Below are 20,830 nucleotides of genomic sequence, written 5' to 3' on the forward strand. Positions count from 1 at the left end.
CTCCGCCGCGCCATTCGTTCGGTACAAACCGGTATGCTAATTAGTCCTCTCGCAGCGATGGGGGCGGGCCCCAGCACAGGAAATACGATGGGGGCGTCCCCATTGCTGCTCGAAAACCGACTCCAGCGCCGCCGCTGTCTTCTTCTGCATCCTGCCCTTCCTTCTCTGGCTTGACGTCGGACGCCTGCGTAGTACGCTCTTTTCGGCGCACTTCGCTGAACGTACTGCGCATGCCCGCGACCATAGTCCCGAAACCGCAATTTCACGCATGCGCAGTACATTCGGCGAAGTTCGCCGAACAGAGCGTACTGCGCAGGCGTCCGACATCAAGCCGAAGAAGGGAGGATGCAGAAGAAGACAGAGGTGGCGCTGGAGTCGGTTTTCGAGCAGCAATGGGGATGCCCCCATCGTATTTCCTGTGCTGAGGCCCGCCCCCATCGCTGCGAGAGATCTAATTTGCATACCGGTACAAACTGTTATTTCGAACGAACGGTGTGGCGGAGATCACTTCCAAAGGTAGGAGATGAATAGCCTTTCTAAAGGCTATTCCGACGTGTTACCTAGAAAAAAAAAAGTTTTTTAATGGTAGAATCCCTTTAAGGCTAAGGCCCCACGTTGCGGAAATGCAGCTTCTTTTGTTGCAGATTTTGCAGCATTTTTTGAGCCAAACGTAAGAGTGGTTAAAAAAGGAATGGTAAATATCTAGGGAGTTATTATACTTCTACCTTCTGCTAAATCCACTCCTAACTTTGGCAAAAACAAAAAAACGCTACAGTCTTCGGCCGGGCCCCCACTGGCTGGAAACGCCATGATTTGGCCATAGTACTTGCAAAGTACTTGCAAAGTGGCTGGGATTCATGTGAATCCCATGCCCACTTTGCAGAAAAAAAAATCGCAACACGGACACGCTGCGATTTCCAAAAACGTCATGGTTTTGAAAATCGCAGCATGTCAATTATATCTACAGAAACACCGGCGGCTTTCCAATAGATATAATTGCAACAGAAAGTCCGCGGAGGAAAACTCTGTGAACTTTCTGTTGAAAGCGCTGCGGGAAGACCCGCAATGAATTCACGCCATGGTTCTTCCTGCAGCGCTGCATTTCCCGCCCAGTGGGGCCTTAGGCTAAGGACTCGTGTTGCGTAAAAAGCAGCTTTTCTTGTTGCAGGTTTTCCTGAATTTTTTTGAGCCAAAGCCAAGAGTGAATTGAGCAGAAGGTAGAAGTAGAAGTCCTTCTTATCTATTTCCCATTCCTTCGTAGCCATTCTTGGCTTTGACTCAAAAAAGCACAGCAAATTCTACAACAAAAAAACCCGGCTTTTCCTTATCGTGGGGGCCTTAATCTAAAAATCAGATTTATTGTCTGGCAGTATAAAAGTAATGTTGCATACAGTGGCGTAACTAGGAATGGCGGGGCCCCGTGGCGAACTTTTGACATGGGGCCCCCCCCCCATCCCAACTGACGCCGAAGACCTCGACCGACCCCCTCCTCCGCACTCTATTATGTCCCTTACTTGCCCCTGCACACAGTATTAACCCCAATAGTGGCCCCTGCACACACAGTATTAACCCCAATAGTGGCCCCTGCACACACAGTATTAACCCCAATAGTGGCCCCTGCACACACAGTATTAACCCCAATAGTGGCCCCTGCACACACAGTATTAACCCCAATAGTGGCCCCTGCACACAGTATTATGTTCCTCTGTGGAAACCCATAAACAATTATTATACTCTGGGGTCTTTTCAGACCCCAGAGTATAATAATCGGAGACCCGGGAAATAAAAACATAAAAAAAAAAACACTGTTGCTTCTTACCTGTTCCCCGGCTCCTGTGCTGTGCTGTCCTCATCTCGCGTCCTTCGTTAATGACGTCGGACGTCACATGACCCGGGAAGCATGCCGGGTTCATGTGACGTCAGAGACGTCAGACAGCAGTAGGACGGAGGCCTGGCAGGATCGCGGAGAGGTAAGTAACAGTTTTTTATGTTCCCTTACCTCTCTGGTCCGCCGATCATTATACTCGGGGGCCTGCAAAGACCCCCGAGTATAATGATAGCCCTTGTGGGGCCCGCGGTGTCACTTGCCGATCCCGGCCCAGCCAGGATCGGCGAGTGAATAGGGCCAGTAACTGCCTATTGAAAAAAACCCGCAGCGGTAGCGGCTGTCACCGGGCCCCCTAATGGCCCGGGCCCTGTGGCACCTGCTGCTGCTGCTACCACGGTAGTTACGCCACTGGTTGAATACGAGAGCTTTCTGTATGATCCAGAATGAAGAGCCACTATGTAACATCAGCTACCACTCTCGCAGACTTGGCCTGTCTGTGCATTACATGGTCAGTCATACATTTCAAACATGTAGCCAAATATGGCTTTCCCAAGTGATAACAGCTGATCTCTGGGAAAGTGTAACCAGGCTCGCTCCTATATACAGAGAACACAGATTAAGTGTAAGGAGAAAGCATTGTTTGTAGCAGGATAAGCTGTATTCTTAGGCAATATTCTAGGAAATGTTCACTAATGAATCCAATGTATTCTTAGCTTTCAGTAAAAAATACAGACGCTTACTACTGCATGGTCTAATTCGCAATAGCATATAACAGTCAGGGTGGCCTGTAATGACTACTCTAATATGTTGGCCCAGATGTAGCTGTCACAATTGAGTTTTTGCCAGCTCCTTTCCTCTTACCATCACTGCATATTAAATCATTATCACATTGCATTGATATAAGATATCAGAAGATGAAGGGAATCTGTCAGCAGTAAATTTGTTATGAACCTAATCCTAGTACCTTGTTCACTGAGGGCCCATGTGGCAGAATTGCAGCTTTTTTGTTGCAGATTTTGCTGCGGTTTTTTTGACCCAAAGCCAGGAGTGGATTGAGCAAAATGGAGAAGTATAAATGCTACCTAGGTACCTAGGTTTCTTCTGTGTGTTTCATCTTTGTAACTCAAAGAAATGCATCAAAATCTGGAACTTAAAAAAACTGATTTTCTGCAACTCAGACTCTTGAGCTAAGGCCCCGCATACTGAGCCTCAGTGAAAAATCGCTTTAGTAATAAACGTGGCAGAAACAATCACTATTTTCCACAGCGTTTTTCACAGGAAGTGCACAATTTTCCTCTGTGAACTTTCTTCTTTGATTATACCTATAGTACAGGAAACAATACCAACATGAGTCTGTAGTTGGTTCTCTGGGGCCTCGCTTCCAGGCCTCAGGGTGCACGCTTTAGTCAGTAAGAGAACCTCACTCTGCTCATATGGCTTCCAGAATAAGAATTCCTCGTCTCCTCAAGGGGAAACAATGTAACTCTCCTCAGTCTCCTCCCAGAGTGATGTCATTAGGGATAGAAGTCCAACCCTCCATCCTTGAAACCAAATAACTAAGAACAGTCATAATTCCTCCTCATTAGATCATAGTGTCAGGCCAGTGGTGTGATGGGGTTTGTGGCGAGATCCCCATCGAGTAGATACCAAGGATGACACCCCAATTCCCTTTTGTTAATGAGTTCCATGTCTGGATCTACTGAGTTTGTCCTTTGAGTGTTCAGTTCCGCCTGGCACACCTGATGCAACTGTGGCATGTCCTACTAGGCAAATATTATCAGAAAACCATATTCACTTTGAAGATATCCTTAAAGACAACAAGTGTACGGTTTGTGTAGTCATAGGTTCTTCAATACACCACTTCAAGATGTCTACCTGCTGGGATAATGAGGTTAACACAGGTATGCTAATGTTGTTCGGGACAGAACAACAAAGGGCTGGGATTACAAAGCAGACAAGCCACGTTCCTGCAAACATCACACTGTGTATGAGGAGCCTGAACAGGAGATAACTCACCAAGGCAAAATACATAGCTTATCCTCACAGGGATCCAAAGCTGAATAACAGAGGCATATTTGGAAAGGGTTGAATCACTTCTACAGGATACTGCAATTGGGTTTATAGTGGATTTACTGCTGACAGACTTCCTTTAAAAAAAATTTCTCTTGAAACATAAATCTGGCCATATGTTAGTAAATCACAGGTTTAGGAAATGTTGCTTATTTTACTTGCCTTCTTATATGTTTTGTTATGACAGACATTTTTGTGCCACCTTACTGTACATTTTATTGAGGTTTTTTTTAAAAAAAGATATCTAATCTTATAATAATAAATGTCAGTATTAATAAAAAGTATGACCCAGTCCACATACTATACTGCCAATAAAAAGGATACCAGGAGAGTCCAAGCAATTGGAACAGATCAAGTGATGTTAGAAAATGACATACATCTCAACTAGCATGGAAAATGTTCTCCAGAGAACTAATATCAAAGGTTGTAACTTGGCATTAGGAAAAGACAGAAAAAATAAGGCAAATACAGTGTGATGAGGAAATACAACTTATTCTTTGGAGAGTGAGGCTAGCTGTCATATTCTATATTTTTGGCAACTGATCATATTACCACCTGTTTATTGATGGACCATGCTGACAGCATAATCTGCATTGGAAACCTGTAAAAATCCATGATAAATAAAATCAGAAATAAATCCTCCTGTATTCACATGTGAATTTTACAACAGATTTGCAATAGATTACACCTCTTATTCCAGAAATGAAATACAATTCTGCAAGAACAAATCCTTAGCAGAATAGAGAGCCTGCTGCAGATCAGAAAACCAAGACAAAAGGTCCAAAAATAATTGTATGTAGTACAAGGAAACATGCAGCATAAAATAAAGAAATAAATACGTTCCAAGGGATCCTGTGTTGTGACCCAGACGCTATCTTCTTCCAGTGGCCATGGTGGAAGTACAAGTGTCACATACCTTGTACCAGCCCTTCATACTGCTGGGTCTTTCTCTATTTGCCATCTATGTTCCTAAGGACAGCCAGAACCTCTTTTGGAAACAGTTTTTAAACTGAGAACATAAAAATTATATTTCAGTATTTGGCGTCCTCTTTTACTTTAACTCCATAAGGAATGCAGCCTAGTTTGGTTAAAGTAGGAGGGTTTGTTTTGCTTGACAAGTAATTTTATGGTGTACTTTTTCACCATAAAAACACTTTCTAGACTTTGGACTTTCTAGACTTTTACACTCTGGTAAATAGGCATGTGTATGAGAACTACAGGAGGAATTGCTGTCAGCCAAGAACCATCTTCGTCGGGGTTCACATCTGTATGAGGTGTCCATCCAGTGCAGATCTATCTAAGATTGCCAGATGAAAAAGTTCTGTAAGCCCAACTTTTTTATCCAGTGATTTCAGTTAAAAAGAACAGATAGCTGGTGGACCCTGTTATGCTTAATGGGGTCCTCCAGGCTCCATTGGAGACCACTTTTTTAGCAGTTTGTTTGTCCGTTGTTCTGGTTCTCTGAACGGATACCCAGCACTATAGTGAACCTAGCGTTAGGTGTATTGGCCACTGTAAAGGGGTTACAAATAAATGTCTGTATAATGGACTTATACAATATACTCTGTGTCTATGCTTCACGGTTTTCTACATCTCTGTTGTCTATTGTTTACATCTAGTTAATAAAAATCAGTCCATGGTCATGTGACATGCAGTCCACGGTCACGTGATGGACACACAAGCGCACAGCTCATAATCTCTGCTCAGTATTCAGACATCCGTCTTATATGTGTGAAATTTTATCGATATGAATACAGATTTGCAGGTTGAGTTCACCTGACTTTCGTGCTGCCTGGGATCTTATCATATATATGGCTGTACATATGGTGAGCTGAATGAACAATTTGCTTTTTTCATCTATACAAGTCTTATATGTGTGTCCATCAGGTAAACAATAGATCACAGTAAGTAAAGATCTAAAAAACTGAGGAATTGATAAAGAAGGTATGTTGGAAAATTGTACAACTTTTTACTATACAAGCAATAATATTTATGTGATAAAACTGGACAATCCCTCTTAGTGTCTACAGTGTGTGAATTTTATTGTTCTGGCTCTGCCTTCTGAATTTCACATCCTTACAAGTGTTGGTATACGTTCTTGTAGGGAGATGAGGCGTCTACTGTGGTCCAGGAGATTTATATGAATTAATAACTCTATAATATGATGTGTCAAGTAGTAAATCTAAATGAGAAGCCTTCTATTGTCCTACCTGATGGATAACCAAACACTGTCATATGAAATAAAAAAATGAACATCATCATTGACATCCAGTGTCTCAATCCATCATGTGCATCAACAGATGGGACAATAACTGGGTCTCTTTACTAATCTTTTCTCATTATATAGCAGTGGGGGTGCAAAGTGTGACCTTTGCTGTTCAAGCCGCTGTACATCAAAAGTAGTCCCTGGTGCCGTTCATGACATGGTTAGTTAAAGTCTTGGGCTCACAGCTACATCAGCTTATGTATTTAAAAAATTAAATAAATAAAAAAATCAGAGATGGAACAGTACTTTATTTTGTCTGGCAACCATAGCATAAAGTGATGGACCCCATTATAGCCAGTTGGTTATCATCATCTGCTGGTGGGGCTTGAATCTGTGTACCTTACTGGAGGGAAGCAATAAAGCAGTGAGAACTATCCTAGTAATGTGTGAATTAATTGTTGTTGTGCCCTGCATAAGCCTTTTTGCCAATAAGTGGGTTGGGTGAAGCTTGGCAACCCGGAAGGTTTACTATAATTTACCTGCACTGTGGACTCTGTAGGCCAAACCACCGACTCCCACTCTGACTTCTCTGTTTTCCCATTGTTCAACTCTGACTCCTGCTCCAACTCCTTAACAAATGGCTGACAGACATGGTCAGCCAAAAGCAGTAAAGATCATCTTATTTATTGCAAGTCTAGTAACTGTATTCCTCTGAAAGTAATTAAGTAACAAGATATACATCTAATTCATTATTCAGTATAATAAAATGGTAAAATATAATTAATAATAATCATTTTGTTTTGAAGCCAGAGCCTGTAACTTTTGTCCAACTCTGACTCCACCCAAAATTGGTTGGTAAATGAAACAAAAATTTTTTTATTATACTTACCGATCGCGCTGCTGCTGCCACGAGTCTCTTCTCTCGGCACACATATCAGCGCTGATACGCAGACGTCTGAACCAACGCACAGAGAGCGCACAGAGGTACAGCACTGGTTCCGGGTCGCACCGCGGGTCCCCGGGCAGCTGCCCAGCTCGCCCGGCCCTGGATCCGCCCCTGTGGGATAGAGTATTCCAGAGGAGTGGTGCAACTCAGGAGAAGTCTTGTATACAAGCGTGGGAGGTTCTGATAATAGAGGATGTAAGTCTTAAGACATTGAGAGAAAGAAGAGCATGGGTTGGGCGGTAGACAGAGATGAGTGAGGAAATGTAGTTAGGTGCAGCATTATGGAGAGTCTTGTGGATGAGGGTCATAAGTTTATATTGTATTTTGTAATGAATAGGCAGCCAATGTAGTGAATGACAGACTGGAGACATCGCTGTAATGTCTAGCCTGATAGATGAGCCTGGCCGCTATATTCAGAATAGATTGCAGAGGGGAGAGTTTAGTAAGGGGAAGACCGATTAGTAAGGAGTCACAGTAGTCAAGGTGAGAGTGAATCAACAATAAGTGTCTTTAATGTATCTCTGGTAAGGAAGGGACGTATTTGGGAGATGTGTTTGAGCTGGAGATAACATGAGCGTAATGTAAGGTATATGGCCAGGTTTAGATATTCAGAACCTTTTGATAACTGATACATTGTTGTTTTTTTTTTTTTTTTTTTTTTAAAAAGAAAAAAAATTGGCAGTGTTTCTAGTTCACACGGGCTTTTTTGGTCCGGAACCTGAGGTTCGCGCTCTCCGCTCCGGATTAGGCCCAATGAATGGGCCTAGTCAGGAGGAGGGAGTGTCTTCAGGCCGAATCTCAAGCGAATCTGCCTGAAGAATGAGGGTAAGTTCACACAGGGTTTTTTGGTCAGGATTTTGAGGCCGTATCCACCTCAAAATCCTGACCAAAAAGACAGCTCCCATTGGAGCTCCCATTTTTTGGATCGGAACCTGAGGCGGTGGTAGCCACGACTGAAAGCCGGTGCACTGCAGCGGCATCCAGCCGTGCACTCTGCTCCGGATTAGGCCCATTGAATATTTCTAGTCTGGAGGAGGGAGAGTCTTCAGGCCAAATCGCGAGGCGACTTGGCGTGAAGAATGAGCATCTTGCTCATTGACCTGAGCGGCTCCCATTAATTTCAGTGGGAGCCGTCTTCTTGGTCAGGGTTTTGAGGCGAATACGACCTGAAAAACCCTGACCAAAAACTCCTTGTGAACTTACACTTATTATAATTTGTAGGCCTTCCTTCAGGGTCCTCTTGAAGTTATTTGCAGACAATAAAATATAATGTCCAAAGTTAAAAAAATAAAAATAAAAATCATATTTAATTATTTTTTATTATTCCCTCTAGGGGACTTGAATTTGCAATTTCTATATTGCATTTTGTAACTCATTGCAATCCTGTGCATTTCTAAACATTTTTACTTGTCCTCTATATATGGGCATACAACCCATTCAGATGAGCCTCTGAGTATATACCTGCGTACCTGGAGTCCAAGTGATTGTATTGTGAGGACACCAGTATGCTGACAGAGAGCGCCCTCTCCTGTTAACTCTTATAGATGCTTCAGTTGCTTTTTGGTTCTGCAGCCAAGGGGTTAAACAGCTGAATTCAGCGCTCAGCTGATAAACCTGAGGATGGAGAGGCCAGGCTTGTGGGAGCATGTAGATTTACAGGTATAAAATGATTTCAGGAATTAAATGAATACAGAAAATCTCCTGATTTCTAACTAGGTATTTTAGACAATTTGATAAACTATGACCTTTGTGGTTGGTGCTTATGAAAGTTTTTCTGTTGTTTTTCTATTTATTTGTAAAGAGCTGATTCTGCTCGCAGAGCTCCCCCTACTGACAGCTGGGAAATTACATAACTAGTGACAATAAATAAGGACACTAAAGTGCAGAGTTAAATATAGGTAGGGCATTGGGGACAGACTGAAAGGTGGCATTACAGATAACCCTGAGGTTTATATCTGTTTTGTAAAACTTTTTATTTTTATTGTGTATGTTTGACAGAAATTTACGACTGCCTAAGGGAGAATTTAGGAATGGAAAATTTATGCTGGTAGAAACTACTGCAGATTACAGTACACATTATACATTACAGAAAAGCTGCAGAAAAAAAATTCTGTTTTTCCTATATATTTAATAAGGGAAGAAAAACCGCAATGAAAAATGCTGCACAAATGCAACATTTTCCCTATAGATTTAATAAATGAGAAAAAAACATGGAGAAAAAGGGCAGCAAAAACAAAATGAGAAATGGTTTTGCTGCACGTCTTCGTGTTTTTTTTCCTGGCATCTTTTTTTTTTTTTTTTTTTTGTGGTAAGCTGTGGTTTACTATGTGGGGCTTTAGCCTGAAGGAGAACTCTGGGCTTTATTTATTTTTTTGGAAAATGTAGTAAGAAATGGAAAACATCCTCATGTCAAAATACAATAAATCTTACCCAAGAACACCTCCACCCCTGATCAAAACTTTTTTTTTTTTTTTTAAATGAATAATCCCACAATATTACTGGTGAGCAAACTGTTTCTGTCTCACTTATATTGTGGGAGCTCACAGCTCTGCCTCCCTGATTGAATGTTTACTTATAATCTGTCAGATGGAAGGATAATTGTACTGCCCCCAACAGGTAAATACATTACTGCCCATGTGATACGGTGCTGGTGTATGGACTTCACACAGTTAAAAAGCACATTAAAATCATTCAACAAAATGTTAAGTGATTTTTTATTTTTTTAAGGCAACGTGGTCACAATTTGCAGTTTGTTGCGATATGTGTGTGCCTGTGATGGCTCCAGTGTATCTTGTAAAACTGTGAGCGACCTGGAGGGCCCAGTTTATAAAACTAAGAAAAGCCTCAAAGCCCAGACAAAGGGTAACAGTTCTAGTCAAGTGCGAGTTGTTGCCACATGTGACACACTTATGTCTATGGGAACTATAAGACAGAAAGTCTAATCTGTTTGGATTTTGTGTGATTGTCACAGTCTCAGTATGTTGCATGCAACACCAGAGAAATATTTTTAATTTTTTGTTGTGTGAATAGAAATCGCACTGAAGTCGCACTACAAAAAAATTACAAATATTTCAAAGTCACCATGTAGCCCTAGCCTTCACTGTTCACTGATAACTATTTTCACTCCAATACTATAGACTACTGTAAACTACTGACCTCCACAGTCAGTGTGTAACAAGCCCCGAGTAGTTGTCACTTCCTCTACATGGTGGTAGATGTTGAATATTGTACTTGTTACAATGCGTCATGGTCATCATAATCTATTTTTTTTGTCATGGCCATGATACTTTGCTTTGGTTTTCAGTATATAGCACAAAGGCCTCTTGTCTACAAACATATTTCGTTGCTTGTATGATCTTGTGTTCCATACTATGTAGCCAGTAGTATTCACTAGAATGATTCATGTGTCTGCATGTTTTCACAACCATGTTGGCATAACTATGTATACAGTTTAGAAGTACACAGAGCTTGAACATATTATTTCACTGGAGTCCTGGGTTCAAATCCTGCCAAGGACAACATCTGCAAGAAGTTTGTATGTTCTCCCCATGTTTGCATGGTTTTCCTCCCATACTCTAAAGACATACTGATGGGAATGTAGATTGTGAGCCCTGTATGGGACAGTGATTGACAATGTCTGTAAAGCGCTGTTGACTATGATGGCGCTATATAAGTAAGCATATTAAATATATAAATAATATATTCATGGTATGTGGTATCTCTCTTATGCATGGCATGAAATACTCTGTGTGTACAATAATCTGGGTTCACACACTTGCATTTTGATCTATTACATAACAATACTAATGGAAGTGGCCTTGACTGTTATCTGCTCTACTAGTAGACAAGGCCAAGGACTGTGCACTAATGCAAATGAAGAAAACATCTGCCTTGGTGGTCCTAGGCCCCAATGCAAAATTTGCACCAGCACCTACAACTATAATGTATTGTTTATAGTACTGGGTTGCTCATATTTGGAAGAGACAGCTTATGAACCGACTAGAACTTTGGGGTGCACCCCTTTAAGTTACACCCGTGTCTCCACTGTGTTTGTGCAGCGTTTCTATTTTCGGCTGCAGTTTGCACCAGAGCTGCACTCCTCGCAGCCATGAGTAGAATAGATTATTGGAGCGGCACGCTCAGCTAATTATATTGTTTTTCCTGTAAGATATAGATCTCTTTGGACTTCAGGAGCAAGGCAGCTAATTAATGAAGGAATTATTCTTGATGTCTAGTAAGTGTGTGACTATGACTGTGGCTGACCATGTCCCCAGCGGACTTCACTACATCTCTTATATTGGCTGGGTTCGAGTCTCTCTCCATCTAATTACAGACGCACCAGTTGCCAGACCTGTCACCCAAGGTTTGTGCTCCAGTGAGAACTTGATCACTTGAGCAGGTCCTTAGCTGTCATCTTAGCTTGGATGTATGTGACATGCCAGGGATAATGTCTCTTGCATTGCATCCGTTATGTTATTTCTGCAGTAAATGGATATTCATGATCACATTACTATAGAATATTATCGCACTGGTTAATACACTGTGATAGGTGTCTTTGAAGCGGATGAATGATGCGATAACCATGTTAAGAAATTACTTGTATACGTGTCCATCACATTACAATCGGTGGAGCCGCTCTTATGCCTTCTCGCTGTGGAATAGATGGATCACCACTGAGATGTGTGGAAAGCAATATTTTCCCATTTTTATGACAGGAAATCACGCTGCTCCACAATAATTCTTAGGAATTTAAAGGAGAATTATAGTGGAGACATAGGGTGGCATTGTAGAAATGGGAAGGTTTATGTGTATGTTTTTAAGTCTGCGTGTGAATGGGAACATGTCTGTTATATTCCTCATTCAGCTGGGACTATGTATTATGCAGCAAGTATGTTTATGTTAGCCCTGAAGCCACCTACAGGTTATAGCTGGTACTGTATCATGATATATGTTTCACGCTGTCATGGTATATGTGTTGTGTTGTGATGGCTTTGTGGCAGGGTATGAATATGTATAAAGATACGTAAATGCTGAGACATACCTTGCAACAATGATGGGGGTTTTTTCACGGGTTTTTACTTTTTCTAGAACTATTGAAGAAACAACGAACACTGGCACCAAGAAATTCTCTTTACGTATAACATATTGCACATATGTGAAGCTGTGAAGAGCCCACTGTTTACGAAAAACACACGTCCTATTGTGTTACTGTTTACAGATTTACTATTGTGACTCAGGCTCTGGCCTAAATGTGTGGGTGTGGCTTCTTATAAAAGGGGTGTGTAATAAGTGCTAAAATTGTGCCGAAATTTTGGTGTAAAACTAAACAAATAGATGGTATAACCTTACCCTAGAGAGTGTTAAGGTGCACCAGATTCATCATCCAGCCGCAATCACTGTCATGTGTAGCACACTTTCAGGCTGCCTTAGTTTACAGGATCTAAATATTGGTAAATCTGGGCTATTTATTTGGAAAGTGTTAGGGTAAGTTAACACAAGGTCTTTTGGTTAGGATTATGAGGCCATATCTGCCTCTAAATCAATGGGCGTTGGTCAGTTCTTTTTTCTGGGAGCCGTTTGTTTCGCCTCACAATTCGGCCTGAAGACACTCCCTCCTCCTGACTAGGCCCATTCATTGGGCCTAATCCGGTGCAGTGCACCAGCATTCAGTCGCGGCTACCCGTTTTTTGGTCCGGAACCTGAGGTGGCCTCCGCCTTAGGTTCCGGACTGAAAAACCCCATGTGATCATACCCTAAGGTTCACACCATTGTTTGAGTCTTTGTACAAGACTCCTAAATTCTTCTGGAGTTTGCAAGGAGGACTTTTCTCTCCATTGTTTCCGGCGGAAACTGGGCAGTAACCCGGCAGACCCTATTATAGTCTGTGGGTTTCAGTGGGTAACTGCTTGTTAAGAGGATAAGGTATCCGTCTTTTGTGGACCCAAAGGACGGAAACCCAAACGCTAGTGTGAACCTAGCGTTACTATGTTTGAGTATGTTTCTTCAGACATGTACACATGGTGGAATTTTCATGTACGTTTTGTCTTTTGGCGAAATCCACCCTTAACTCATGTCCTATTGTTACCAAAGCGAAAATCCACATGTCGCATATTTGTTTCACTATACTGTTAGGTATACTGGTTGCATGTGACAGGATCTGACATGTTTGATTATAATGTGTATGTAATGCGGCGTCCACACTTGCACCTTGACCTGACCGCTGTGATTCCACCTAAATCCCGGTAAAAACAGTTTGGGGATGACTTGCTGGCGGTCAGTTTAAAAACCCATTCATTTGGAAACTCCACCGTGAAACCGTTTTTTTTTTTTTTGTATGGAGACAAAGTCGGACATGCAGCCGTCCTAAGCAGTTTTTCCCAGGATTTAGTCGGAATCAGGGCTGACAGGTCAAGGCGCAAGTGTGAATGCCGCATTAAGCTATGGATTGTATCGCTACATGTTCATTCTCTTACAATATATACACTCACCGGCCACTTTATTAGGTACACCATGCTAGTAACGGGTTGGACCCCCTTTTGCCTTCAGAACTGCTTCAATTCTTCGTGGCATAGATTCAACAAGGTGCTGGAAGCATTCCTCAGAGATTTTGGTCCATATTGACATGATGGCATCACACAGTTGCCGCAGATTTGTCGGCTGCACATCTATGATGCGAATCTCCCGTTCCACCACATCCCAAAGATGCTCTATTGGATTGAGATCTGGTGACTGTGGAGGCCATTGGAGTACAGTGAACTCATTGTCATGTTCAAGAAACCAGTCTGAGATGATTCCAGCTTTATGACATGGCGCATTATCCTGCTGAAAGTAGCCATCAGATGTTGGGTACATTGTGGTCATAAAGGGTTGGACATGGTCAGCAACAATACTCAGGTAGGCTTTGGCGTTGCAACGATGCTCAATTGGTACCAAGAGGCCCAAAGAGTGCCAAGAAAATATTCCCCACACCATGACACCACCACCACCAGCCTGAACCGTTGATACAAGGCAGGATGGATCCATGCTTTCATGTTGTTGACGCCAAATTCTGACCCTACCATCCGAATGTCGCAGCAGAAATCGAGACTCATCAGACCAGGCAACGTTTTTCCAATCTTCAATTGTCCAATTTCGATGAGCTTGTGCAAATTGTAGCCTCAGTTTCCTGTTCTTAGCTGAAAGGAGTGGCACCCGGTGTGGTCTTCTGCTGCTGTAGCCCATCTGCCTCAAAGTTCGACGTACTGTGCGTTCAGAGATGCTCTTCTGGCTACCTTGGTTGTAACGGGTGGCTATTTGAGTCACTGTTGCCTTTCTATCAGCTCGAACCAGTCTGGCCATTCTCCTCTGACCTCTGGCATCAACAACGCATTTCTGCCCACAGAACTGCCGCTCACTGGATGTTTTTTCTTTTTCAGACCATTCTCTGTAAACCCTAGAGATGGTTGTGCGTGAAAATCCCAGTAGATCAGCAGTTTCTGAAATACTCAGACCAGCCGTTCTGGCACCAACAACCATGCCACGTTCAAAGGCTCTCAAATCATCTTTCTTTCCCATACTGATGCTCGGTTTGAACTGCAGGAGATTGTCTTGACCATGTCTACATGCCTAAATGCACTGAGTTGCCGCCATGTGATTGGCTGATTAGAAATTAAGTGTTAACGAGCAGTTGGACAGGTGTACCTAATAAAGTGGCCGGTGAGTGTATGCATTTTCTTTCTTGTTTTATGTAGTTATTGAATTCTGATATTTTCCCTTAGATGATGAAGTTGATGGAGTAACACAAGGTCAAGACAGTTATGATGATAATCGTAGCCTGAGTCACGGTACAGCTTCGGACGAGGTTTCTCTTCCCTCTGACTACCTGGACGAAGGTAAGTGACATGTGGGCTTTGTAAATAAAACTTATTGATTCTGTTTATGTCTGGTTAGATGTAGTGCCTTAAAGAGTGGTGAGAAAAATGTAGCTTTTGCAATACACGTGTTTACATAAAATGCAACGAAAAAGTATTTTCTGATGAGCGCAAAAGTTGTCCATTTATTATACTATATCACTATTCCAGACTTTAGCACTCCATAGTATTCTGACCAGAAATATATGGCATTTAAAGGGAACCTGTTACATGCAAAATGCAGTGTATCTGTAGGCAGCGTAATATAGAGCAGAATGATGTAGAATGTAGGTTGATTTATTGGTTTTGGGGAAAGAATTCAGTATAACCTGTCATTTATTTCTTATAATCCTTGCTTTTCTCATGCTTAAAAGTTAAGGAGGTGGTTTTATCAGTAATTGACAGCCATCCATGTATACACTACCCTAGAGGGGCGGCTGTCAATCACTGATAGGACGGCCTCCTTGACTTCTTAATATAAGAAGAGCAGAGATTTCAATGAATATCATCTATCAGACGCCCTCATTAAGGTACTCTGAAATCTAATGTGTACATCCTACGTCCAGCTTTATTCACTTGTCACAGCGCATCAATGTTTGTAAGCCAAAAAGATGTGGAGACTAAACAGAGATAAGGTATGATGGAATGATTTCCATCTGCCATGTGTTTCCAACCTACTCTTGGATTTGGCTTACAAACACTGAGGCCAAACACTGATGTGTGAATAAGGCCTCACTCACGCTGATTTTCCTGCGGATTCATTGGAGACTTTGCAGCAGATTTGTATGCATTGCCATACGCTGCGAGTGAGATGAGAGAAAGTAGGGATAGAGTTCCACTCATGCCGGCTCGATCTGGCCACGGTCATACTGTAGTGTAGTGTAAGGGTTACGGTTTCGTAGTCAGTTGGGTAATCTTTTAACGACTGAGGTGGTAAAAATTAAAAATGGTAGAAAAATAACACTTCACCGAGCGGCCATCCAGATGTCTGCTGTAGCTGCCTGTGCTATGTGGCTTGTGTTCCTCGGTGAAAGTGGTTCTTTAATTACGAGCATCAAGCACATAATTGAAGTTGTTTAGTATACGGCAATGAATGAGAAGTGAATGAGTTTGGTTTTTATACCCCATAAATGGCAAGTAAAAAGGCACATTGCCTGGGGTCCTGACGTGTCTGTGCTTATTTTTAATGCTTTAAAAACAAGTGCTGATTTTTTTTTTTTTTTTTTTTTTTTTTTTAATTTGACAAACACTAAACTCGGAGGAGGTAGTTTTATTTAGCAGAGAACAAGAGATGTAGTGCCCCCTTGTGGAGGTAAAAAAAAATACATGCTGCCTAAAGATAATGCTTGTATTTGTGGAATAGGTAGTCATTTATTAGAATTTAGTTTTCTTTAGGTGAACACATAAATACTGTTATTAGTGTCCTGTTCAGTAATGTGGTATTGCCTGTCAGAATAAAAATAGTCCTAAATATTTCGCTTTTTGCGGTTTCCTAAAATGGAAAACTCAATTTGGTCTATCCTTCTCAAAGTGTTATCAAAAACATCACCTTCCATTTGTGATAGTAACAGCTTATAGTCCGTACATAGACGACAACATGTTTCACATTTACTGTGTGTGTTTGTATATGTACATGTATATGTACATGTATATTTATACACACACACGTGTGTGTGTGTGTGTATATATATATATATATATATATATATATATATATATATATATATAAAATCTGTTATTACTTACTTTATATTTTACCTACTATAGACACTGCCAGTAGTATTGATGTTGTACTTAGTATATTTGTGCTTGAATAATTATTTTGCCCTCCCATTCACTTTGCTACATCTAATAATAATCTGCTGCCTTGCTGCAGATCCATGTCTCTTATAATTGAATTACCTATGTAATAATGAACATTAGTCATAAACAAGAAAACGAACGCGACTGTCCACTGGACCCTGCCAATAAACATGTATAAAGCATTGTCATATGTGAAATGTAATATACAGGATAATTTACATTCTTGCTTCTTTTTCCCTGACTCTCATTTTTTGTTTTATACTTTGGGACCTTTTGTTTCTGACCCAACAACAAGAACCTCCATAGAAAGCACCCTAGCATTTAGGAGTCAGGGGCAGATTCCTTGGGCTACCTGACTCCTGGGCTTTACTCATACTTTTTATTCCATTCTAAACTATTGATGTTTCTATTGTGAGCGGCTTATAATTTCATGTCTGTATTGTAGCTTAAAATAACACTCAGTTGAAGGTGTTAGTTTGCATGGACGTGTGTGTGTGTGGATCAATCTCTACTTGCTCGTGGCTCGGTTTTGTGTATTTATTGTGTTGCTTTTCTTGCTGTCCTGAAATGCCGGAGCATCTGTGGCAGAGTGTTTAATTCTTTCCTGAAACCAGGTCTCTCCTTTCGGGCTAATAGCACCTTGTTCATTAAGAAAATGAATGGTTGCAAAGGAGACGTTATTCAGTCCTTGCTTCACAAGGGCCCCTCAGACCGATTGTATCAGTTGGAGCTCTGACAAATTTCTCCAAAACATTAACACCCCTGTAAAGTTTTAGGTTCAGCAGCTGGCTAAAGGTTGTTCCTGCTGCAGATAAAGGCATCTCAGTGAGAAACCGTCCTCTTCAGTCAATGGTGCCATAAATTATCATCTTTCCTCGCACATTGCTACTTAAGAACATACAAATCTCCCGTTATTGGGAATAAGAAGCCTCTGTCTTCATACTTTCAATCTTAGCCGCGTATTAAAAAAAAAAGAAACAGTATTTTCCTCGATGCTGGGGTCCAATCCCCTTGGGCATTTTTAGGAATTCTTCAGGGATCTACATAGAATAATAAAGCCATTTCATCTGTTAAATAGCAGGCAGATCATTTAATGAAGCAAGAAGCCATTCCGAGAAAAGCGTCGGACGCCCAGTAAATACATATTAACCTGGCTACTACAATTGGTCAGCTTCACAAATACCTTGTTAACCATTGATTGTAAAGCCTCCGTCGTTCTGCCTTTAGTTTTAATGAGTTAATGTGAACTGTGACACAACATCAAAAACAACAATACGGAATTAAGTTGACACTTTATTTTTTTAATTAACATGGACCAGTATATAGAAACATTTTAATGTACTTCCCAGAGGCAGTGGCAGAAGTTAATGGTGCTGAAAATGCATTCTGCTGTGTCTGCGAAATGCAATTTTTTCAACACTTATTTCTTACTGCACGGAGCGAAGTTGGCGAATTTTGAGCCCAAAACGTGGGTGCCGTGGGTCAGCCGGGGCAGCATGTGGTGAGGTGTTTGTGTGTAAGAATATATAGACAGAGAGCCTTATACACATGTGTGTGTATGTCAGTTTCTACTGCGCAGTAACTGATAGCCCCAAGCCGGCAATAACCCAGGTCAGGAAAAAGGAAAATGCATTATTTCATTATAATATAAAGCACTCGGAGTGCAATAAAGAGAACCATTCCGCAATCTGTTTTTCAAGCAAATGTTTTATTAAGTAGCTTGTTCTGTAGCCTGCTGCTGGACAAACTTGCTCCGTCACAGCAAGAAACATTACCATGGAAAGTAGATCCGAAAATGAAAAGGAAATTTCCAGCTTAAAGACGTGGTACGAAGAGTTCAGAGTTCAATATATGTTCACACATGCAGCTTTCACCTTGCAGAGAAAGGAAGCCGCAGGTAATTGGGTCAACCCCATGACCATATATCTTATTGTGAGGGGAGCGGCAAGAGAGGGTTCCGGCTTGTTGTGAAATTTGTCTAAAAGCAAAGCACAGTGAGCCCAGTTAAAAGTAATGAGTTCAAAGGGTAAATGGAGTTCAAGGTTCAGTCCCTGTTCATCTCCCCACTTTAAACTTTTCCCACCGAGGTATCCTTCACCGTTTGCGGTTATATAATTTGTAATGGAAGAAATGGACCGTCTTGCAACATTTTTTTTTCACCTTTGGGCAAAGCCATGGTGTCATTTTACTGCTTCACATTGTATATAGATTGCTTTTTAGCGAAGGCTCATTGTATTAGCACCGTTTTATGGAATATGCAATTATTTGTGCCACGGCTGCCATCACTCTATAGACTATACCCAAGCTATATCGGGAAAGGCTTTACAACAGTTGCACGATACCGCTTGTTGTTAGGACCATGGCCATTGGTTTGGAGGAGGAAGCAACGCCATGATCCCTGGGAAATAACAAATCCTACTTGCGAAACTGGAAATTTTATGAGGGATGAAATGCTGAGGCAATGCCAGAGTGGGAGACAGATGGGGAACAGGCAAGCACCTGCTAGCTGCACTGTATAATGGTGGTTCTCCAAACTCTTTCACTGGACCAGATTTGATAGATGTTTATTTAAGCCTTTTTTGTGCAAATGAAAGCATGACTCAAAAGGGGGGAAAAAAAGTTTGTCTTGTATATTACGTTTCGCTGCCAGGTGGTATAAATGGAAAGGGAAAAAAGTATGGCGAAGTGGAACCGTTTGTAGGAAAAAGGATTTAGTTATTCTGTGATCTATGAATATAGAAAGGCTTCCTAAACCTCGTATTGTCCTAGCATGCGGCTTCCTTTACATTCACCTCATCAAAATTGTGTTTTTGCAAGAAATCTTCTATCAGTTCCAGGAATAAGATCACAAGTATATTAATTAGGTTAAAGGGCATTGAAAGTTCAGAGTTCACGGTGTGTTTACGGCAGTCTTTTCCTGCACCCACGCACTCTCACTGTTTACCCAAGGACCTCGCTTTCTAAAATATATTCTTTATAGGTGACTGGTCCTTGTGAAACCCTGTTGGGAGTCTGAAAGAGTAGAGGGTGCAAGGGCTGTAAAAAGAATGAAAAAAATAATGTTTATGGCTTGTTGGCTTGTAATAAAATGTCTTCAGTTATCTGGTATTTCTACTCCATAACCAGCCCTCTGTGCTAGTCTTCCTAATGGGAAAGGAGTCTGCCGTTAGCAGCAAGTTGGGTGACACTCCATTTGTACTGTGTGACGGGAACAGATGGGCTTTCTTTGTGAAACTCCGCCTGTATGTAAATGTGAACGGAGTTTCACCCGAATCCATGCATGACCTGACCGTGCACATGCAGAGGGGAGGGCTGCTGGTGAAAGGGGATAAAAAATGGCCACTGGATGCTACCATTGGCAGGTCAAGTTTACTATCAGTCTTTCAGTGCTTGCACATTTGAAACTAAGGGATTTTTTTTTCTTGTTTATGTTTTGTTGTCTTACATTGTATTGTTTCACCTGCTTGTGAACCCAGCACGCCGCCCAATATTTTTGAGGAAATGTGGTATTCACTTTTTATGTTTGTAAAATGCCTTTTGAGTAAATCTTTTCGCTGGTTTATGGTTTACAGAACATGACCCACCTATTGCACTGGTTACATAAAATGTGTGTTTATAGATCAGGTATTTTAGGGATAAAATGATTCTTTCCTTACGCTCTTGTGTGACCGTACAGGTCATGATGTAATAACTACATGGCCATGGAAAGAAGCAGCGTAGTGGTATTTTCTATTTGCAGTGATCATATACTATTCCAAGTATGAAACCTGTGTAATCTTCCATTCAATGGCCTGAGAAAAATGAATTTGCTCTGAAAATATTGTCTTTATTATTACTAGTACATTTCCATTCATTGGGAGACGAGTGGTCTAAGCACCTATGAGAGTCTTCTAATGGATGGCTTAATACCAGCTCCTTATTCTTCCTCACCTTGTTAATAGGGTTGCTTTGTGTCACAAATCTGATACTAATGGCACATTTGCTGATATATTGATTTTTGGAAGAACGCTGATTCCTGAAACACTCCAAATGTTTGGTTTTTTTAATGATATATTGACCTTCTGTGGCACTGTACATTGTAAAAAGAC

The 20,830-nt window shown here is 41.4% G+C and overlaps 1 protein-coding gene across 1 annotated transcript in view; it reads left to right on the plus strand.

Annotated features, from left to right (window-relative positions):
• SKAP1 (src kinase associated phosphoprotein 1) overlaps positions 1-20,830 on the plus strand; it is a 303,171-nt gene that overhangs the window by 61,200 nt on the left and 221,141 nt on the right. The window contains exon 4 of the mRNA XM_075279083.1: positions 14,808-14,921. Within this exon, the coding sequence (XP_075135184.1) occupies positions 14,808-14,921 (114 nt within the window). The remainder of the gene's footprint in view (positions 1-14,807; positions 14,922-20,830) is intronic.

This window comes from Leptodactylus fuscus, chromosome 6 (genome assembly GCF_031893055.1).
Source record: "Leptodactylus fuscus isolate aLepFus1 chromosome 6, aLepFus1.hap2, whole genome shotgun sequence".
Classification (NCBI taxonomy): Eukaryota; Metazoa; Chordata; class Amphibia; order Anura; family Leptodactylidae; genus Leptodactylus; species Leptodactylus fuscus.